Source organism: Protopterus annectens, chromosome 16.part0, assembly GCF_019279795.1.
Source record: "Protopterus annectens isolate FY-2018-M chromosome 16.part0, PAN1.0, whole genome shotgun sequence".
Lineage (NCBI taxonomy): Eukaryota > Metazoa > Chordata > Ceratodontiformes > Protopteridae > Protopterus > Protopterus annectens.
Window position 1 is genome coordinate 436,439,340 of NC_056750.1, and position 24,375 is coordinate 436,463,714.

Here is a 24,375-nt window from a genome sequence, read left to right on the forward strand (position 1 = left end):
TAGATTCTTGACATAGCTAAAGAATGCCTTTTGGTTATCTTTGGAGTCCTTGGCAATTTTTCTTTCAAAGCTCGCCTTGGATGATTTTATGAGAGAGAGTAGTTTCTTGCTGATACTAATCAGGGATGTCTTCCCTTCTTGGGATTTTACTCTTTTCTGTACTAGTTTCCTCCTTCGATTGTATAGTTTGTTTATGGCATGAGTCCACCAGGCTGGCTCCCTTTCCTTGGAGGAGTGAGTCTTGGTTTTGCTTGGGATGGCACGATCCATGCATTCTTGTAGCTGCCCGTAGAATGCATTAGTAAAGGATTTTGCAGCTTGGACAGTGTTATCCTTCAGCATGGGGGCTTTGACACTTTCCACCTCGGTCTTGAGTAACGTGAAGTTTGCTTTTGAAAAGTTGTTCATGGTAGTTTTCTTGTCCGGGGGTGGGGGCGGAATATGGATATCCAAAGTGATTTGTTTATGGTCAGACCTAACCAGCGAGGGGTTGACCTCTGGTGTGGAACATCGGTCGCCCATGTTGGTGATGACCAGGTCCAATATGTTGTCACCTCTGGTGGGAGTGTTGACCAGTTGAAGCAGTGCATTTGAGTTTACAAATTCTAGGAGAAGTTGGGCAAGGGAGTTAGTACTAGAGTAGTTCTCCCAGTTAATGTTTGGGTAATTGAAATCACCCAATATTAGGGTGTTTGGTAGGACCTCTCTTTCCCAGTGTTTCCAGAAACATGGAATTGGGGTCCTGGGACATGGGTGATCTGTAGCAAGCTACAATTTAAATTGCAGTTTTGCCCATTGTTAGTTGCACATGGATGATCTCTGAAGCATCGTGCTTTGCTACTAACCTGCAAGTGTGGGTATCCTTGATGAATATGGATACGCCCCCGCCTTTTGTATTTCGGTTTGGGTTCTGTGGCTGAAATGTATGGTATGAGTTGAAGCATGGTAGTTCTGGGGTGCTCTCTGGAGCCTTAAACCAGGTTTCAGTTACTGCACATATATTGATTTCCTCCATACTGAGCAGTGCCTCGAGTGCGTGCATTTTGAGGTTTAGACTTCAGGCATTGAGTAGCATTACCCTCAGTTTTTTGTTACTTGTGCTATTTATCATCTTGGACTTATTCTCCTCATGTTTCCGAACTTTCACTATGGGTCCTGTGAAGTCAGCAGATATGTATGCAGTCCCATCATTGCAGATCTATACATATAATAGTTTTCGAAGGAGGCCCATACCACCTGCAGAATGGGGAATATATAATCTTGGTATCCATTAATTTTAATCTTCTAAAATATTTAGTCTTTTAAAATATTCCTTAGTTTCCTGAGTTTTATTCACATTTGTTCGTTTTATTGTTGATCCTTCATCAATTCCCAAATATTTATACACATCCTCTTACTTCAAGTTCTTCTATATCACATTCCTATGCCAAACTGGTTTCTTGTTGCTGCAGCTTTCTGCTTTAAAGGTTATTTTTGCACATTTATCACATCCAAACTTATATCATCTGAAAAAGTTTTGACCACTTGCAGTTGTGCTTTCAGTTCCTCATCTGATGAGCTATACAATTTTAAGTCTACAAAAAGATAACTCTACACTTTTTCTGGGAGCCAAATTGTAACCATGACCTAATCTGTTAAGTAGACAACTTAATGGGTTAAGGGCAAGACAAAAGAGTAGTGGTGACAGTCACCCTGGAATATCCCCTTTTGTATTTTTATCCCTGGAATAATAATTTGTCCTTTAACATGGCTCAACTGCAAAGTGGTTTGCCACCGTTTCATGGTCGCTGTAATGTAATCGATCAGTGCAGGGGTGTATCTTGCACATTTTTAAGCACATTCATCCATGAATGTGGGATACTGTTGAATGCTTTTTTGTAGACTATCCATGCCATACTTAGATCCTTCCCCTTTTTACAGTTCTCAATTATGACTTTATCAACAAATGATCCTTTGTTCCATATGACTTTCATTTATTACCCTTTTCTGTTGCCATGATCGAGTTTTCTTCTAAATGACTATAAACTCTGTTGGCATCAATTCCAGTGTATAGCTTATACATCATCAGATGGCAAGTTATTGATCTATAGTTTTTAGGATAGCTTGCAGGTTCACTCTTAAGTAGGAGTATTGTTTCTAATGTTAACCAGGCTGGTGTCTATTTGGGGTGCACATATAAATAGTTCTTGCCGATGGCTAAATCTTCATGTAAAGATGTTAATACTTTTAGCCAGAAGTTATTGCATCTGGGCCTGGAGTTTTCCAATTAGGAGCTTTCCGTATTTTTGTTTCAATCTCTATGGTCATTACTTCCCGTTTTATATCCTGTACATTTGAACTTATTTATTTTACTACTACTCTCCATTTAGCATCTTTATGTTCCACAGGATTAGCATAGATCATACTTCTCAACTGAACAGATTTTTGCAGAATATTCAGATTTTTGCCTCATTTTTGGTCTGGTTCTCATAAAATTTCTGATTTTCTGGATTTTTGTGGCAAATCAGTCAGGACTGAATTCACTAAATGTATCAGGTGAGTTTCGAACGTCATATCCTTCAGAAAATGCATGGTAACACAAGACCTTTTATTGTAGCAACTTTCTAAGTTTATAAGGCCAGTAATTAAAATTTGTCCATATTTTTGAGGGTTTGTTCCCCCATTGTTTTTGGCTCTGTCCAGATTATTTGAGCTAACTGATTGAGAGCTATGTTATAGATATTTCTCCAAAATACAGCTATTTCATTTTTTGATGGTGTTTCAATTCCTTTTGCCTTGTTTCTCAATTCTTTATAAAACTTTTTGTCATCAATAAGTTGCTTATTTTGCACTTTTTCTTTATATGTATCTGCATATCTTTTAAGTTTTTCTGTCTGTGCTGATATTTTGTTTATTTGCGATAGTGCACAATAGATAATGATTTGTTATGATACTACGCATTGCTTTTATCATGTCTATCTTTCTGAGTAAATATGTTGATCTGTTCTCTCTTCTGTACTCTAACAGTGACACTTCTTGTCTTAATTGCTTTATAGTTCTCTATACGATACTTCCACAATGGCATTCAATTTCTCCCCTTCGTTTCACTTACTACCCTGTGTTTTTGTGGCAAGACTTTATCTTTTATTTAGCTGCATAGTAGTATATCCTGTTTACTTCTGTTATATTGCATGAATCTCTATTGGCAGTTGTAATTGCTGTGTTCATTTGTTTGAAAACTTCTAACTTTGTGTTTTATTGACTTTTTGTAGTCTTTCATTGATCTTAATGTCTGTCCATCTCTATCAAATAAAGCAACTCTTGGATCATTTTCTTTTAAACTGAGGGCACATTCTTTGTTCCCCATTTCCTGTGGGCATTCTATAGAAAGTTCCAAAGCAACTTTGTGTGTCCCATTCTCTTAAGTTTCATCCTGTGTCATCCTTTGCTCTTTCTTATTGGGAACTCCGTGACCTATCACTCCTCAACATTGACTGCATCAAGAGTTGCCACAGGTTCCTGTACCTTCCCTTGCTGTGCAAGTCCAACTGAATGTTTATACTGGTTTCCTATGGATGGCTCCAAAGTATCTTCATATGGCAACTGATCTGATATTTCCTGTTCCACTGGTTTCCACTCAATTTAAGGATTAAATTGCTATATCCTGTTGTGGTGTTTTCTGAGTTGGATTTTCTGCGCAAAATGCTTCACTTCTCAGGTAATCAATAATCAGTTTCTATTTCTTTAACTTCTCCATTACCAGTCCTCTTTTCTACTTTTTCTCTGTTTTCTTATTTTTTGTATTGTACAATTTTCAATGTCTGGATGCCTTTGCCTGCATTTCGCTTCAAATATCTTGGGTGCTGTTCTTGTATTGATAATTTTTGCTTTCTCCTTTGCTTAAATTTCTGTTCTTTCCCATTCCATATTTCTTCAGATGTGTCCTGATTTTCCCATTTCTCCTTACTTTGGGGACTCATTCCATCATGCTGTTATCTAACGTGTTAGACTTTCTACACTTAATCTTTCACTTTGCAAGTATTCCTTAACTTCAACTTCTATTTGACTTCTGTTTTACTAATCTTCTATTCTATGTTTCCTCTTTGTGATCTTTTTTTTAATTGTGAAATTTTCTGTATCAGGATGCCTTTTCCTGTATTTCTCAAAATATATTTGGGGGCTGCCTTTTTGTGTTGATTAATTTGACTTTCTCATTTGCATGAATATTGCACCACATCTGATCTCTAACTCAGTAAGTTTATCTATGATCCCCAAGTGGGGGATTGTGTCAAGCTTTGGCCAGGTCTAGATAAGCGGTGTGTACTGTTTTAGCCTCATCCATGGCCCTGGTGACTTTCTCAAAGTCCACCAGATTGAGCAGGCAAGACCTCCTTTGACAAAGCAAAGTTGGGTCTGGTCCAGTTTTTAGAGAGTTCCTATGTCATTGATAATTCTCTCCATGGCCTTGCAGATAAGAATGGTTAAGCTTTTGAGTCTGTAGTTTCCTGGGTCAGTTGATGGGGGGGGGGGGGGGCCTTGTGCAGAGGGATAACTATTGCAGTTCCCCATTCCTCTGGGACAAAGCCCACCCGGAGGCTGTGATTAAAGAGGGTTTCTAGTGGCCCTGATGGATTCTGTCTTAAGCTATTTAAGAAGCATCCTGGAATGTTGTCAGGACCCATGGAGCCTGTGTTTTTGGCTTTAGCAAATCCAGTAAGAAGCTGTTTCCTCGTAATGACTGGTAGGAGGATGATTGCAGGTATTTCTTTGGTTGTGACAGGAGATGATGGTAGGGGGGAGTTTGAACTAAACTGGGTGTAAGCATTACCATTCATGCTTAGCTCAGCACATTGTTGAGCATTCCCCCTGAGGTTTTGAACATTAAAAAAAAAGCCTTATGGTTATCTTTCACCTGGGAGGCTATCTTTGCTTTGCAATTCGCTTTGGCAGATTTGACCAGCTGTCTTGTTTAGACTGACAAGTTTCTTTTTGCACTGTTTTCTTGGCTTTGGAGAAGATTTTTTTTCTTCTGTTGAATAGACAATTTATGCTAGGAGTCCAACAGGGTGTTTCAATTTTGCCAGTTATCACAGGTTTGACTCGGACAGATACTGCCTTCTCTCTGCAGCCATGAATGTGATTTTAAGGTGCTTTTGTGTACAGCTGACAGCCTTAGGGTCATCTCAGTTTGCAGGTGCTTGAAAGTTTAATAAAACTGTCCATTAGGTTGAGGTAACTGGTGTTAGCAAAGTTCTTAACAGATTTGGAGTTTGGGGGATTTAGGTTAGTTTTTAATATTAAAGGAGATCATGTTGTGGTCAGATCTTACCAAGGAGGAGTTTTTGCACAGAAGGGAGCAGAATCCTCACATGTTTGAGAGTACCAGGTCTAGGATATTTGTACTTCTAGTTGGGAAGCTAACTAGTTGCCCCAGGGTGTTTAGCATTAACGAAGTCCAAGATCCTTTGGGCAAGTGAGTTATGGGTCATATAAGTCTCCCAGTTTATGAAGAGGGTAGTTGAAGTCACCCATAAGTGTGGTGTTAGTCTGTATGTTAAGAGATTACAGTAGGTTTAGGTAGGAGGTGTGGTTTTCAAGACTGGTGTTTGGGGATCTTTAGCTAGCAAGGATATGGTAGGGGGGTCTCACCTATGATTAATTGGGCATGGAGCATCTCAAGTGAGTCAAGTTGTTGGACCAGTTTAGCAGTATACTTGTCCTTTATGAATACTGAAACACCTCCTCTCTTTGATTATCTTTAGCTGAGGGGGGATTGAAATGTGTGAAAGGCCATGTAGCCTTTGATAGCTGGGGGTTGTTTTTTTCTATGGTTCTGAGCCATGTTTCCATGACTATACATGTGTCTGCATTCTTCAGGCTGAGGAGTGCTTCCAGGGAGTGCAGTTTGTTTTTGTTTTTATTCAAGCTCCTAGCATTGAACAGCAGTACCTTTAAGAAGTCATGAGTGATTTTTATGTTGGAGTGTTTAACAACTTGGTACTGCCTAAAAAAGGCACTGTGGGATTAGTTTTTGCCAGTATCCAGAAGCCAAGTGGAGACAACTGAAAACCATCTTTAGCAAGCAGTCATGGTTTGTCGATCTACCCAGGGTGACAAATATTGGATCCTCTTGTGATTCCAGAAACAGAGAATCATTGAAAGACCATCATGTTTTGGTAGTACTGTCTCATCATTATTAGTGAAGGTATGATGCTACTCAAGGCTAGATTCATTCCCATCTGGGACATGTCCAGGCAGCTCCATCATGTTTCTCTTCATGTAGCCCAGTGAGGTATGTCTTAGGCCATTTATGCCCACATGGACTATGATTCTCTCTTATTGGTACTTGTGGTTTATAGACCTAAGTGGATGCATGATCTGGCTCCAGACAGCTTACTGTGATGTTTTCCTTGTTAAGCCTGGTACGGAGAGACATCATTGTCTTACAACGGAATCCCCAATAACTAGAATGTTTGGCTGTGTGGTGTTTTGCCTTATGAGCTTGGAGGCGGGCCTACTATGATTTTCAGAGTTGTGTTTTAAGAGGTGCAGAGGGCCACTTTGAGATGCTTTTAGGAGGTCTTGGAGGTTTGGGTAAAATACAAGTGATTACCTCTGCATGCGTATCTTTATTTGTTCCTTGGTGTTTGTAGTGAGTGTTTTGGGTGTAATGCTAACAACTTGGTTTGCATTTTTCATCTGCATAGTTGAGAGCTTTGCCTTCAAGTGACATTGTGTATCTACATTTCTCTCACACTGTTCTAAAACTGAATAATTGTCAGTGAACATGAGGCAGTTACTACACTGCCTCAGGAAGCCCAAATCCACCATGCTAGAAACAGAGATGACAAGCAAGAGCCTATCCATTATACCAGATCCTTAGATGAGAAGGAGTAGGGAAGAGCCAACTAAAGGTCTAAGGGAAATGTGTTTAGTAGTATACTATTAGATGACCTGCAGTGGTGCTGTCCTGTGCACAAACTGGCATCTCTTTGAGCAGCTGTGAACAGTGGGAGACTATGGAGAGCATTTCCTATACAGGATTTTAAACTGGAGGGCTTTGCTTATATACAAGACACATGTAACTGCATTTGCACAATATGCAGTATCAGGAATCCTTTGAAATAAATTCATAAACCCTCAGAAATGCTCATAAATGCAGAAAAACGTGCAAACATAGGAGAACTTCTACAAACATGGAAAACCTTTACAAAACTCAGGAGCACTTTTGCAAACTCAGAACAGCTTTTGCAGTATCAGAGGAAGTTAAGAAATATCAGAATACTGTTAAAACAACCTAAGAGCAGTACAGTAGCAAACAAATGGCATTTCTTTAACAAGTGCAAGCTGAAAATGGTGATAAATTTAACCAAATCAATAAATGCAGCACACAAGGGTTAAACAAGATTGAAGTAGTTCGAGGAAGTGCAAAAAATACTTACAGCATTGTAGGACTAGGTGGCTTTAGAAGCAGTCCACGTATCACAGGTGAACAAGCCAGGCACAGGCAAGCTCTGAATAAATGAGCAGTGTCTCACAAAAATGCAAAGCTTTTATACCAGCAGGGTGAAAGACATAAACAGTTAAGCCCTCAGGACAACCAGATAAACACAATAAGCCTTCTACCAGCAGTTCCCATCTCTGAAGAGTTGAATTAGCCCTCTGCTCCCACCAGAGTGCAAAAAATCCTCTTAATGTAAAATGAACTGGTTTTGAGCTGAAGTGCGGTAACAAATGCTTTACAACAAAAGACAGAACTGCCTGCAATATCACAAATATTTGGAAATCATTTCTCAGGGTTTGTGAAATGCACAAATGTAGGAGAACTTCTACAGAGAAAAAGCTCTGTGAAACTTAGAAATATTTTTGTCAAATTCACAAGGACTTCACTAAGTTAAGAACAGCTTTTGCAGTAGCAGAAGAGGTTAGGAAATATACTGTTAAAACGACCTAACATTAATACAGTGAAAACATCACAAAATGGTACATTGATTCTGTACTGTTTGATTGCAGTATTTTTTTAGTACAGAAAAATTTAATAGCACCAGACAGTATATTTTTTGTAAAATTTTAACACTCACATGCTTTGTAATTTTTATTATATATTTAAGTCCACATACAGTAGGGCTTACTTTCAAATCAGTTTGCATCTGTTAGTTTTGGTGTTTCCATGCATTTGCCTTAACTGTGCTGTCATTTGTTTCAGGTCATGCACAGATAAAAGCCTTCAGACTTTCTTTGCTTCTGCAGGAAGCCAACAGTATCAGCAGAAGCTTGAAGAAACATACAATGTTCACAAGGTATGACTTTTTTTCTAGTTTAGGAATAGAAAACAAAATAAAGTATTGGACAGAGCAAGTTAGGCAAGTAAAGCATCTCAGTACTATATCTGCTATATTTGTTTCATCCTGTCCCTTCCACATTCATTCAAGGTGATTTATTAGTTCCAAGTCTCCTGTCTCAAGTGTCATTCCACCCCACCACCACCACAACAGGATGCTGTCTAGTGTCCAGTTTATTATAGTTCCATTGGTACTTACTAGGCTATTGATCTGTGATGATCTTAAGAAGCCTAGCCTTACATTCCCATGTTTTTTAGTAATTCTGTTTCGTATGTGAATAACAGAGGGATGAGCTGAGCAAGGATATGTTGAGACATACACATTTCTCTCTATTCATGAGGGACAGGGGGCCAACCAGGGGTGAATTTGTAGTTACCCATCTATTTATCCAAAGTACATTTCAGTAGAGTGAGTGCTTTGCCTTATGTTAAGTAGAAGGCAGCTCTCTAGAAATGGTTTTCTGTAATACATTAAAAAAAAAATCTATCCCTTGAACATATTCTATTTGTTTTCAAGAGAGATTTATATCCCTTGAGCTGGTGTTTGATACTTGCAAATATGATCATTTTTACCAGCTTTCTGAAGAGGCTGTTTAATGGCTCTATATTCATTTAGTTGTAAGAGCTTAACACGTGTGCTCTATTGTTAAAAGATGATTGGTTGGCTATGCCTTTTACCTTGTATTTAATGAGTTGTGCTAGTTATTTATATCACACTGAAGAAGGGTTTCACCCAAATACTTTGTGGATTTCTAATAAATAAGTTTTATTGCTTCCCTTTGCATTTAGTCCATTTTTTTTGTGCTTAATTTGTTGTGTTTGCCGCTGACTGCATTTACACGGTATCCCGTTTGTTTTCTATTACTGGATAACGAAGCCAGGACACCCTGCCTTGACTTAGGACTATCAAATCACATAATGAAAGAAAATATTGTAGCAACCTTTAAAAATGTTCTGGATAGGATTAGGCTTTGATAGGTTAACAGAGAAATGAAAATTTGATTAGGTTAACGGAAATGAAAATCGGTCATGTATACTTCAAATGCATAATTTGTAAAAATGTCACATTTAAAAGAGAAGTGGTTCTCTTACTTTTGTTGTTGCAATTACAAAAATGCTGCTTTCTTTTTGGATAGCTCTAGTAATAAATGTGAACTGTAGCCATAAAACATTCCAAGGTTTGGGTACTAGGAGAATGGTGCTTATCTGTCATTATGGGTTTGTGCCCTTGCATTTAAACCTGTATGTAAAAGTAATACAGCATTTGCATATTAAATTCTGTTTTGATTTTGTATCTTCTGTTTAACAGATATGAAGCTCCAGCAATAATGGATGAACCACCCATCCTGTATGTCCAAGTAACTAACATGAAGTTGGGAATTTTCACTTTGTGGAGTCCAGAAAAGTTTGAAGAAAAGTTGATATCTATGAGAGAGCTTTACCAGGTAAATATGCCCCCCCCCCCACCTGGGTTAGACTGACTGTTAGTGATACTAGATTAAAGTACTGTATTTGAGTTCTATCTGGAAATTATTTTCAAACAAATATAATGAAAAATGTTTGAATGCACTGTGTGCATGATGTAATTTTCACATAATATGCCATTTTCTACTGCAAGTATTGAATGTCAAGTGGTGGTAAAGCATTGCTGTATTTACTTATCTTTCAGAATATCTATTTTGGGTATCTTGTATTATGTATGCATGGGTATAATGTGACTCTGTGTGTGTGTGTATATATATATATATATATATATATATATATATATATATATATATATGGGTCTACTTCATAAGATCGACAGACCATTTGATTGACATTCATTTGGTCGACAGCTCATTTGATCGACGACCAGTATTCAAGGCACTTAACAGGGATTTACCCCCCTCCCCAATGTGCGACCCTGGAGTTGGTATATATAGTTAGGGGGGGTGGGGGGGTGAAGCCCCTCATCTATTTCCATTTAAAACACGAAAATACAACACAACTACACATTTTAAAGAAAATAGGTGGGGGGCTTCTCCCCCCACACCCCCCAATGTGGGGGGATGTGCCCCCCCTCACCCCTTCAACTAAATATACCAACTCCAGGGTTGCACAAAGTTGGGGAGGGGGGCAAATCCCAAGTTTGTTTCTTGAATACTGGTTGTCGATCAAACGAGCTGTCGACCAAATGAATGTCTATCAAATGGTCTGTCGATCTTGTGAAGTAGACCCATATATATATACATATATATATATATGCATGTATATGTGTATATACGGATCTACTTCATTTACCTGAAGAACCACATTGCCGGCATTCACTTCACCGAGACGAATACACCGACAAACCAGAAGACCAACATTCAGAACACTGACATTCCAATCAGAGGTAAGTAACCGCTTGGCTGTCCCGAAAAAAAAAAAAAAAATCCATGTGGGAGGCTTTGCCCCTTCATCCCCCCCAACTAAATGTACCAATTCCGAGATCGCACTACCGTGGGAGTAAGGGGCAAAGTTCAACAGGATGGCTAAGCTGTTACTTACCTCTGGTCGGAATGTTGGTATTCTTGATGTTGTTCTGGTTTGTTAGTGTATTTGTCTCAGTGAAGTGAATGTCAGCGATGTGGTTTTTCGGGTAAGTAAAGTAGACCCGTGTGTGTGTGTATATGTATATATGTATATATATATATATATATATATATATATATATATATGTATGTATATATAGACACATTCACAATATCTAAACACTTTAGATGATGTTTGTGCGTTTAGATATTTGGTTGATATAAAAGCGCACATGTCAAAATTGAATTTATACTATGGCAATATTTACACCCTTTGCCACTGTTGTTCCACCTCTGAGTTGGTATGTATAATTAGCAGGGGTGTGGGGGGTGCAATGGGCTTTCTCCCTGTAAAAATGTTCATTTCGGATGTGGTTAGATTTAGACATTTTGTTTTTAACACCCACACACACACTGCTGATAATGTATACCAACTCTGAGGCCACACAACCTTGCATAGGGGGGTGCAAGGGGGTTTGCACCCCAACAAAACAGTGTTTTTGGATGCAGTTAGACTTGTAGACATTGTGTTGTATTTCATTTTTTATTTTAAATTTGTTTACCGGGAAAGTCTGACTGGGCAAAATGCCCTTTTTCAGAAGGCACAGGGAGAAAAGCTCCACATTTATAAATAACAGTATGAGACACATAAAATGTACAGATACAAATGTTGATTCAAATCTCAGATACAAGCACAAAATGAAAAATGCTCGTTATACATGTTGTATATTCACACCCTCTGCTAAATTATATACAACTCTGAGGTCACACAACAGTGGGGAAAGGGTAAAAATCATTAGTATAAATTCAATTTTATCAATATTTGTGAGTTTAGATATTTGTTGATATAAACTGTTTAGATATTGGTGTTCTAGATATTGTTTGCATATCTACCTACCTATATACAGACACATGGATTTATTGTATCAAGTTTTTGGAAACTCGGAATTTATATGATTGAGTTTCTAAAAATTCATAATTAAAGAACAAATCTACATTTTTGCAAGGGGGGCACCCCTCTTCACCCCCACACCCCCTCCAAATTATATATGCCAACTGTGAGATTGCACTACAGTGGGGAAAAGGGTGAATTCCTCATTGAAGCACTTCTATGTAGATTGTGGTACAGTGGGGATTGGCGAATTTACACCTTTTCCTCCACTGTAATGCTTTCTCAGAGTATGTGTGCAGGTACATTTCCCCCCAATGTAGATTTTTTCGCTTTCAACTTTTTCGAAACTTCATCATATAGTATTGACAATATAAATTTTGAGTTTCTGAAAACTTGATATAAATTCACACACACACACACACACACACACACACACACACACACACACACACAAGGGTGTACCTATAATCTAAACAGTATGATGCTGACAGCCAAAATATTAACCACAAAAATGTCTAAACTCAAAATATTGACAAAATCAGTTGTACTAGGGAAGGGTTTATGCCCTTTCCCACTGCTGCTCTGATTTGGTATATATAATTAGCAGGAGGTGTGTGGTGTGCAGGGGGGCTTGTCCCCTTGCAAAAACATTGGTTTTGGATGAGGTTAGATTTTATTATGCTTAGATTTTAAGTACACACGCATTATGTATATATGGCTTTTTATTCAGTTTCTCAAAATGTTGAAGGATGGGGAAAAGCCAAGAAATGGTAAAAAATGGAGTAATATTGAGAGAATGACAGTGTGCAGTCAGAAAATGCACAGGAAAACCATTGGAGGTGTATTGAAAGAATGGTGTAATCTGTAATGAGAAGAAAATACTCACAGGGAAAATGCTGCTTTCTGTTTGGTCATCTCTGTTGGCTGAAGCTAATATAATGTGATGTCGAAGCAGATTTCTGTAAATGTGATTTATGAATACTGAAGTAAGAGCACACTATGGTATGTTAAGCTATTGAAAGAGTAAGAGTGTTTCTCATTCCCTCTGGAGCCCTGGAAGTTTGCATTGTAATTTCCACTGGGTGGAGCCTAAGCTGTTTGATAGAATCAGATTTATGTATTCATGCTTCAAACAAATGTACATGCCTCTGGAACTAGGTGTTAATAAAGAAGTGTAAATAGCAAAATCTTCAGCACAAACTATTTTTGTAGTGCAGTCGTCTTTAGGTTCCAGGTTTAAATTGGATTTTGTAAGTCACAGTAAGCACAGTACCTGTTTGCAATATATTGTAAACCATTTACAACAGCTCAACACTCACTCATGTTATACACATACCATTGGCAGCATTTTGTTCATCAAGTTTAGAGCTTTCACATCAGGCCAAACAGTTCTGTCTGTGTTACTTGGTTGGATTGTTGAGATATTTAGAAAAACAAGAAATTTCTGACAATGTAAATGTATGAACAATTAATATCTGTAACTGTACTAGACAGAGGTCAAATATTAGCAGTTATGTTTGTAATTTTTTAAGCTTTAAGATGAAGTCTTTTAATACTTGGTAGCATCGGTCTGAAATTATTACTGCAAATATAAACAAGCAATATTTGATGCTTAGAGGCATCCCTAGGATCTAAGTGCAGAAAACACTTACAGGCATCACCTGGCTGTAATGAGTTAATGGGAGGGCAGCCTTACCTATCTTTTTTATATATTTTTTGTGGAGTGTTGTAGAAGATAGTACCCCCCCCCCCCACATAATTTAGTAAATAAAGCATAGCAATGAGGCCAGCATTTTTACACTTGCAATGAAAAAGCAAAACATCAGTTGCAGATGTTAATGTGGAGTGTTAAACATGACCACCAATGAAATTAACATTATGTATTTAAGCTTTCAGTAACTAAAAACCTTACATACTGATCTAAGGTTTTATAGAAAACTGCCATTTACCACTTTGTCTTTGCTTCTACTTTCGTTAGCAAATATCTCCTTTTAGTTTAATATTGGTGGAATAGTGACTAAATTATATCTTTTGACCTTTTCCAAGCACCTGAAACAAAGGCTGTATATTGAGTAATTAATCACAAACGTGTTTAAAACATTTACATTTCTTATACCTAAATTTTGTAGTTTTATAGTATATGAAACCTCTACCCATCTGTCCTCTAGCTTTAGTGTCATTTTTGGTTTACTTGCAAAATCTAAGCTTTTGGGCTTTCATTACAAGACTCAATAGGTTAGCCACAGCTAGAAATTTTTCACAATTGGCTATCTAGTAGTAAAGCCCTTCACATTTATTAAATATTTTCCTAGAAACTGTAGTAATATACTATGAATAACAGTAACATCAGATTTCACGTTGCATCCATAATGTATAAATGCACCATATTTGGTTCTAATTAGATATTTCATGTACGATGGCATCTATTCAGAGCTTCTTTATTTAATGATTTAATGCCACGTTTTGATTTCAGTCACCATTACATAAATAATAGAATTCTTTCACTATTTGTTTGGAACTTCTAGTTCTGCTTTAGGTATAAGAAAAATAAGCACCTTTGTTTTAATATATACTGTCCGTCTTAATATACACTTGTTTCTACCAATATATAGAACATATTTTCTAGTCTCTGCATGTTTGACTATCTTGCTTTTCACAACAATGTAAGAACACTCTTGCTAAGAAAGTAGTTTCAGAATAACTCAAAAGTGCTCCCTGTAAGAGAAGGTGTGCTGGATATCTAAATATTGTCTATTGGGAAAATCTGCATTCACAACATCCTGCATTCAAATTTATAACCATTGGTTTTAGCACTGCAACATTTAATTATATTCTGTTACCAATTTGTCCTTTAATATTTTATTGTAATTAAAAAAGCTTCACCACAAGGCTAAAGACCACCAGGGCCTTCATAAGCTTAGTCATGCAATCTAAATCAGTTGTCACAATGTGTCATGAGCATTTATTAGGAGGGGGGTATGTTAGTTGGGAAGTTTCTAAAGGTTATGTTGGTGGTGTATGTTAATTTGGGCATTTCTGTCAGAGACATGGGGGCCAGACCAAGTGTAAATTTCAGACTTCCTATCCATTCATCAAGGTTATGTTTAAATACAGTTGGGGTGGACTCTGCTTCAGATGGTGGGGAGCCTTTTCCAGAGCATGGAGAATCATCTGTCATGCATATCATCTCTCTATCATGTCTTATTTATGTTGCAAGCAAAATTTAAATCCAGCTGTCTAGTGGTTCTGATACTGTTCATTTTGTGGACTTGCAAAAGGTCCATTAGAGCTGGATCTGAGAAAGCCTTGTATGCCTGGCATAGAGCTCCCCTTAGTAACCTGTAGGAGACAGAGTATATAAAGAGAGGACTTTAATGTGATCCATATAGGACAATGTTTTTATACCCTGGAGTTTGCTGGTAAGGAACCTTTGTAGTCATTCTAACTATTGCACATGATTGGTCTGGTACATGTTGAAGAAGGTAAAATAAATGACAGCAGTACAAACTCCAAGCTTTAATGAAAAAGAAAAATCCAATAAGCACTTTTGTCTAATCAAAGACTTATTCAGACATGTTGGAGGCAGTAAACTCAATGATGGGTCTGATAATGGCTGAATAAAGTGGTGTTGTGACTTCCTTGAACATGGATGCCATGCTATTACTTTTAATTTGGGTGACATAGAATAATTTTCATACTGTCTTGGCCACCTGTTGTTCAAAGGCCAGATTATTGTCTACATATGTTCCTAGATCCTTGACTCGTGTGTCAACTGTTAGGTGTCTTATTGATGGAGTAAATAGCCTGGGTGGAAGTTTTCCTAAAAGGCACTATAAATTCTGGGTATTTTCTATGACATATCTTCCAAAATATCCTACAGATGTTCTTCGTGTTTTACTGTTGCAGTTATCACATTTGGGTTATCCCTGCCAGGGTAGCCCTCGGCTGTCCTGAATAACAGAGGCTTAATATTTCTGCAACGGTTGCTGTCGCTTCAGGACTGACGTCAGGTCATCATTAGTATAAAGTAAGGCAGCCGATGCCATTACATCAGTCTTTCTTGCTGCGGAGCCCAAAGCAGAAGCAGTTCACATGAGTGCTGGTCGGCTGCTACCAGAGTTTCATCTTCTGAACTGAAGCGAAGTACCTTGTTGGGGATCCTTTTTTCTTGCACTAACCGATGTCAGAAAAAGTTAAGTTATCTCGCCTATGGAAAGCAAATACCACACTAAGACTTTAATTCTTACTGCATCACTTGCTTAGGCCCAGACCACAACATCCCCCACTGTCGCTTTTGTGCTTTGTTCAACGCCAGAACTATACATTGTCAGGTCCTTATTCTAGGTAGATATTTTCGCATACAGTCCTTTAATTCTGATATGGCTTAAGCCATCAGACAGCAGATCTTCTGAAAAATCATAAGGATAAAGACAGAGACAGACTGCACAGGTTCAAACCTACCGATGGCACCTCTGTTAAGTCAGTTCTCCGGTCCTCAGTGAGGCACTTTTGCAGCCCCTGATGCCTACTTTTGTGGATTCGCAGGCTGCTACAGAGATCCTTTTGGAGTCCGGTATGCTGCAAAACTCTTTTTCAACTAAGTAACCTGCGGTTGTCTCTCCCTTGGATGGGTCTGGCACTGCTGAGCCAGGCACTGGCTTCCGGGGAAGTACTTTGCACTACCGATTCTCGACACAAACCGACAACTTCTTTCATGTCTACTGTTCTTTTGAAAACTACCAAGTTTCTAAGGCCCAGGGTACGTACCACACCCAGGAAACAGATGACCCAATCTCAGGCATCTGCTTTCTTGCCTCAGTCTCAAATGCTTAAAATGGTGGAAGACCTTATCACGCTGATCAGGGGAAGCCAAGCTACCCCTTCCAAAAGAAAGAGATTTGTCCCCAGTAGTTTTGTCTGAACAGGAGTCTGATGACTCTGATGCATCTGAATATGAAGACATGCAACCCCTCTCTGCTTATGAGGATCATGATGCAGAGGACTCCATTCCTTCAGCCCCCCCCCCCGAGGACTTTTCCTTTGGGGAAACCCTTCATACCTTAAGGGAACATTTCCAATGGGAATGTCAGGACTACCCTCAGTCTAGAGAGACTCTGGGAATTCTTACATCTTCCACAGCACAGACCCCTGGCCATTCCCCACAGTCCTGGATGTTGTGGATGATGTTTTCCTGGAATCCAGTTTGACTCCTGACACCCTCCCTCCTGCACCCAGAAAACCTGACTGGTAATAGAGTCCCTGACTTTCACAAATTTCTTTATAAAAATCCTACTGCTGACCCTGAGGTAATTTCTCAAGGGCCTAAAGGAATTAAAGCAACCTCTGCTAAGAATGCCACCCCTCAGATAGGGATTCCAGAGCACTAGAAAGATGGGGTAAAAAAGTATACACCTCTGCTACTGTTATCAGAGCACTAAATTTCCAGTTTCATATGCTAAAATTTCAGCAACATACCATGGAACTCCTCAAACAAAAATGTCTTTCTTTCCTGCTTGTGCAGAATCTATAGAGTTACAAGAGTTAATGCATTCTGCAAGTCAAGTAACTAAACACACCTTGCACTGTGGTTTTGATGCCCTAGAAGCTTCTTGTAGGGCAGCAGTTACCAGTTCTGTCCTTAGAAGGCATGCATGGCTTAAGGAACAGTCCTTGCCAGACCATGTTAAATCTAAATTGTTGGATGCACCCTTGCACAAAGACAACTTATTTGGCACCAAGGCAGAGGAGGTCTTAAAAAAGATGGAAATAGGTAAATCTATGCAGACAGTTAAGGATTTCTTATATGTCCAGCCACCCAGGTTCAGCAGGGATTGCCCATCCAAGCACTGGTCCTTTCTTGCTCCCACCAGGTCATTTCAGCCCAGACCCCATGGAAGCAGACCCCTCCCCAGACAGCAGCCACAGGGAATGTAGAGGTCAAAACAGTGGAAATCCTCCACTTCAAAAACAGGGAGTTCTAAGCCACCCCCTCATGGTAAGAACTCACAATGAGTCCCCTCCCCCACCCCCTCCCTCTGCCCAACTTCACTTACCTGTAGGAGGAAAACTCTCCTTTCACGCAAGCACCTGGGCCACCATTACCAACAACCACTGGATCCTCAACATAATGTCCCAGGTATACAAATTTTCTTTCCACACTCTTCCAACTCCAAAAGGGTTCTCAGATCTACCTCCAAATCATTGGGCAGAGGTGTAAAAGCAAGTCCTTTCCCTGCTCTTTGAGAGCAATAGAGCACATTTCTGCAGAACAGAAAGGCCAAGGTTTCTACTCCAGACTTGGTACTTTTTCTGGTACCAAGAAAAGAGGGCACCTGGCACCCCATCCTTGATCTATCCATTCTAAACACCTTCCTGGTGATACCAAAATTCAGAATGCTCACCCTCCAGCAACTGCTACCTATGCTCTCCAAGGATGCTTGGCTACCCACCTTAGACCAAAGAGAGGCTTACCTCCACATTTTTATTTTGGGAATCATGCAGGAAATATCTATGTTTCAGGGCAGGCTCTCTGCACTCAGTTCTCTGCACTTCTCTTTGGCTCATCTTCTGCTACCAGAGTTTTCACAAAATGTCTGGCTTTGGTCATTGCCTTTTGCAGACAAAGGAATATCCAAATGTACCCATACTTAGACGATTGCCTTATTCAGGCAGACAGTCAGGAAAAGCTGCTCATGCGCCTGACCTTTGTAAAGTCCCTACTGACCTCCCTAGGGTACACAATCATTGAAAAGAATTCCAAACAAGTACCCACCCAAAGGATTATATTCTTGGGAGCAAGCCTGGACATAGCGTCCTAGATGGCATTCCTTACACCAGAAAAACAAACTTGCCTGACAAGCCTACTTCTCTCAACTAGCCATCAGACCCCAGTTATCTGCAAGGAAAATCCTGCAAGCTCTGGGATTCATGGCAGCTTGCATTCTACTCATTCCACATGTCAGACTGCATATATAAACTTCAGTGGTACCTAAAAAGCTTTTGGTGTCAACACTCTCAAGACCTGGAAATTTATACCCATGATACCTTGCCTCAGCAAAGATTTTCTTTGATGGGCAGCAGCATGCTCCCGCAACAAGGGACTAACTTTCACACCCCCCCTGCCGCAAAAACCCACACCACAGATGCATCAGATAATGCCTGGGGTGCACACCTGGATGGCAGGTGCATACAGGGCCAATGGAGCCCACAGCAAATCCATCTGCACATCAACCAAAGAGAGATGTTAGCTGTCCAGCATGCATTGACAGCTTTCAGGCTCCTCTCTCCAGGGGCTCTCATGATCAAAGCATAAACCACTGTGATGTGGTATATCAACAAGCAGAAAGGGACTGGCTATTACCCTCTATGCAGGCTGGCCATGATCCTTTGGCACACAGCCTCTGCCATGCAATTCCACCTGTTAGTACAATTCCTGCCAGGCTCTCTAAACTCTCTGGCAGACCACTTAAGCAGAAATCTCCTTGACCCACATGAGTGGCAGCTAGACAAAAGAACCTTCATCCTAATAACTCAGAAATAAGGCATCCCGAAGGACAACCCATCTGCCTCCCACACCAACCATCAGCTCAGCAAGATTTGCACCAGGGAGCATCACTGCATGGCTTGGAAAGTGGATGGCCCTGTCCCTTCACCTGGGTCAATCTATTGGTCTGTGCCTTTCCTCCACTACCTCTCATCCCCTGGGTACAGCTCAAAATAAGGGAGGGAAAACCAAAGGCATTTCTTATTGCTCCAGACTGGCCTCACCAGCACTGGTACCCACTGCTGCGTAGCCTGTCCCCACTGCCACCCTGGCATCTCAATCAGACCCCCAATCCTCCTGACCAGGAGGGAAGGAGAATTCATGCATCCCCAATTGCAGACCCTCAATTTGGCAGCTTGGCTTATTCCCTAACCACCGATCAGTCTGCCAACTTCAGTAAACTGGTTCTAGATGTACGGGAGGCCAGGCGCCCTAGCACTAGAAAGTCTTATGCTGACAAATGGAAAAGGTTCTGCACCTGGATTCAGGCTAAGGGAGCTGATACGGCACAGCCCTCCCTCCCTCTTATCCTGGATTACTTGGCTGACCTGCTACACAGTGGTCTATTTTTTTCCTCTATTAAAATTCATGCCTCTGCCATTTCTGCTCATTTCCCCACTGAGCAGCCTCTTTTCTTACACCCTCTGATCAAACAATTCCTAAGAGAGGCTAGCAACTTGAGGCCACCCAGAAGAGCACCTACCCCAGCTTGGGACCTTAACTTTATGTTGGGAAAGCTCACCCCCCCCCCTTTGAACCAGCATCTTCAGCAGAGTTAAAATTACTACTGGAAGACGGCTTTCCTTCTGGCCATCACTTCAGCCAGACAGGGTCTGCAAGCTACAAGCACTCATGGCTGTGGAGCCCTACATCTTCCATGCTGACAGGATTTCCCTCAGGACTAACCCATCCTTTATGGCCAAAGTGATGTCCAGTGTAGCTCTCAACCAATCCATTTGCCTACTGTTTTCCCTAACCCACAGAACAGGGGGGGGGGGAAGGAATCCTGCACTCTCTAGATGTGCACACACAGCTCAGATTCTATCTAGACAGGACTAAATCCCTCAGTCTGATCAATTGCTGGTTAGCTTTGCTGCAGGAGCAGAGGGCTAAGCCATCTCCAAACAAACAGTTTCCAAATGGGGATAGCAGACTGTATCCATTTCTATTACAAGTAACACAGAAAGCCTTCCCCGTAAGGGGGTCAGGATTCACTCCACCAGAGCAGCCTCCACCTGTGCAACTTTCCTCAGAGGAGTCCTCACCAGGGACATCCTGGAGGCTGCAATCTGGACTTCTGTTCACACTTTCACCAAACATTACCACCTGCCTATCTTCTCCAAACCAGGGCAGTGTTTGCCACTACAGTCTTGCAGGGCATCCAAGACAGCCCCTAGTTTCCTTGACTGCCTCCACCATTTTCCTCAGTTTTGGGAATCAACCCAAATGTGATGACTGCAACAATGAAATACTAAGAACATAGTACAGTTGTGTAGACTTACATAAATGTAGCTGTTGGAGTTTATTCACTGATGCAGTCCTGGTTTCCCTCCACCCCCTCTTCTTTCTTTTCTCTCCTTACAAGGGACATTTTGGTATTTACTTTCTACTGGTGGAGTTCTTCCACCAGAACCTGGCTCCCACTTGGGGGCTCTTGACAGGGCAAGAAAAAGTGATGTAATGGTGTCTGCTGTCTTACTTTATACTACTGATGACCTGACGTCAGTAATGAAGCGACAGCAACTGATGCAGCATACTAAGCCTCTGGTATTCGGGCCAAACGAGAGCTTACCCTGGCAGGGATAATCCAAATGTGATGACTGCAACAGTGAATACACTCTAACATCTACATTTATGGTAAGTGTGCACAACTGTACTTTCTTATTGGGGGTCTGAATGGAGAGATGAAAAGTTAGCAAGTAAAGGAGAGTAGTAGTGCTGAAATTGAGTTCATCCACAAGTCTTAGTGAGTACCTTTGTGAGGTGGACTCTTTTCACAGAATCTTACCAAGGCGACACATATATAGACTGTATTTATATAGCATATATCATGGACAGAAGTAGGTCAAAAATTAAGAGATAGCTGGGTGCACCAAGACCCAGGATAAAAAAAAGTGACAATCCTGGTAGGCGCATTGGTGCCAGGACTGGAAAAAAAATGACAGCATAGAATCCTCAAAATACGGAAAAAATCCTAAAATGGGGCTAGGCCTGGCCCAGGGGGGAGAATGGTTCTGCTGTTGTAGAAGGAAGTAGCAGTCCGCAAAAATCAAAAAACTGATAGGCCAAAGAGCAATAAAGACTGAGTGAACTGCTGAGGATAAGAAAGAAATTATGTATTGTTACTATTATGTAAAAAGCCCAGAATTTCCAGACACAAGATATACAAAATGATTGAGAGAAGTTAGAGGAAAGAAAAATACTTCTGCAAAAAAAAAAAAACTGTCAGAAGCTCCAGATGAAAATTTATGTTCATTAATATACAATTAATTAACAGATTTTTGAAAAAGTATATAGGTCAACAAACTTTGATCGGTTTGGAACAAGAAGTGTCTGAGGAAGTGTGAAAATATAAACGACAAAGCAGGAAACAAGTATAAATGTTCACTTGAAGCTAGACAGCAAGGAAGGGAACAAGAAACTGTGGAAACTCTGCAGTCAATGTTGAGGAGTGATGGTGAGTTCTCATATGACAGAGCAACAGACGGCACATGATAAAACTGGAGAAGGTGCCACAGGAAGATGCTATAGAACTATCTATAGAATGCCCACATGAAACAGAAAACAAGGGATGTGCCCTCAGTTTGGCAAAAAATGACCTTAGAGAAGAGTTGCTCGGTTTAATAGACATGGATAGATATTAAGATCAATGAGAGACATAGACTGCAGAAGGTCAATAAAACCCAAAAAGTCAGAAGTCTGATAAAATAAATGAATGCAGTAATTAGGACTGTCCATAGGGATCCATGTGACATAACAGAACTAAACAGGATATATTACTGTGCTGCTAAATAACTGATAAGGTTCTACCACAAGAACACAGGGTAGTGAAGAAAAGGAAGAGCAGAAATCGAATACCATCATGGAAGTATCTAACTGAGAGAACTATAAAGTAGTTAAGACAAGTGCCTCTCTTAGACTATAGAAGAGGGAATAGACAAAATTACTAAGAAAGGTAGATGTGATTAAAGCACTGCACAGTATTAGAACAGACCAGGATCTATTATGGACTATCACAAATAAACTAAAAATTTCATCACAGGCGGAAAAACTTAGAAGATACACACACAAATAAAAAGGAAAAGTACAAAATAAGCAATTTATTGACCCAAAAAAGTTTTATAGAGAATTGGGAAATAAAGTAAAAGGAATTGAAAGACTGCCAAAAAGAGGAAGTAGATGCATTTTGGAGAAGTATCTATGAAGATCCTGTGGAACAGAACAAAGATGCTAAATGGAGAGAAGTAAAAGAAATAAGAAGTTTAAAGGTGCAGCATATGAAATGGGATGAAGTAACAGCCAGAGAGATTGAAACAAAGTTAAGAAAAGCTTCTAATTGGAAAACCCCGGGCCCAGATGCAGTCCCTAACTTTTGTTTAAAAGTATTAACATCTTTGCATGAGGATTTAGCCATGAGGACGAACTATTTATATGCGCACCCCGAACAGACAACAACCTGGCTAACAACAGGTAAAACTATGCTCCTACTTAAGAGTGAACCTGCAAGCTACCCTAAAAATTATTGACCAATAACTTGCCTTCCAACAACATATAAACTACACAGGAAATGATGCTGACAGGGTTTATAGTCATTTAGAAGAAAACTCAATTATGGCAGTAGAACAAAAGGGCAATAAGTCAAATGGAACAAAGGATAATTTGTTAAATAGTCATACTAGAGAACTGTAAAAAGGGGAAGAATTTAAGTATAGCATGGATTGACTACAAAAAAGCATTTGATAATATCCCACATTCATGGATAAAAGTGCTTAAAAATGTGTACAATGCACCCTACATTGGTTAACTACATTATAGTGACTATAAAACAGTGGCAGACCACTTTGCAATTAAGCCATGATAAAAGACAGATTGTCCTAGGGATAAACATTCAAAGGGAGATATTCCAGGGTGACTCCATCACCTGTGCTCTTCTGCCTTGATTAACCCATTAAGCTGTCTACTTAACAGCTTAGGCCATGGCTGTGATCCGGCTCCTAGAAAACAACATTGAGTAAAGACTTCTGATCTTCTCTTTGTCGATTTAAAACTGTATAGCTCATCAGATGAGGAACTGAAAGCACAGCTGCAGGTTGTCAAAACTTTTTCAGATATAAGAATGTCATTTGGTCTTTAAGTTTGCAAAAGCAACCTTTAAAGCAGGAAAACCGCAACACCTTGAAAACGTCAGTTTGGGACAAGAATTTGATGTAAAAACTTGAGCAAGAATGAGAGTGTAATTATTTGGGGACTGATGAAGGATCAACAATAAAACATGAACAAATGTGAATAAACTTGGTAAGGAATACTTCAGAAGATTTAAATTACTCCTGAAAACAGCGTTAACATCCAGCAACAAAATCCAAGCTATAAACAATTTGCTCTTCCTGTCCTAACATAGTTTTGGAGTGATTTACTGGTCCCAAAATGTGTTGGGATAGATTAGATAGGAAAACAAGAACGATGCTTCATGCTCACCCAATGATTTATAAAAATCAGTGCATGCCAAGATTATATAGTTCCCGTTCCAAGGAAGGGATGGGCCTCCTTGAGATTGATTACATGCATAGATCTGCAGTCGTGGGACTCCACACATCTGCTGACCTCACCAGACCCAAACGTAGTGAAAGTTTTGAAACATGAGGAGAATAAATCTAAGATGACTTCTCTGCTTAATCTGGCAGAAGCGTATCGGCATCAAACAGGAATAGAAATTAAACCAGAAGTAGATTAAAATTAGGCAGCAAGTGAATGTGCCAAAAAAAACAAAAGAAAGAATACAAGGTGAAGGATCAGATGAGAAGGCAAGAAATGTGGAAAATGCATAAATATAGTTTCAAGTATAGACAAC

At 39.7% G+C, this 24,375-nt stretch overlaps 1 protein-coding gene across 1 annotated transcript in view; it reads left to right on the forward strand.

The window, feature by feature from the left end:
* The window catches only part of LOC122790606 (kinesin-like protein KIF14), a 1,004,205-nt gene that overhangs the window by 677,341 nt on the left and 302,489 nt on the right, over positions 1-24,375 (forward strand). Inside the window, exons 19-20 of the mRNA XM_044058133.1 lie at positions 8,186-8,279; positions 9,630-9,765. Of these exons, the coding sequence (XP_043914068.1) occupies positions 8,186-8,279; positions 9,630-9,765 (230 nt within the window). The remainder of the gene's footprint in view (positions 1-8,185; positions 8,280-9,629; positions 9,766-24,375) is intronic.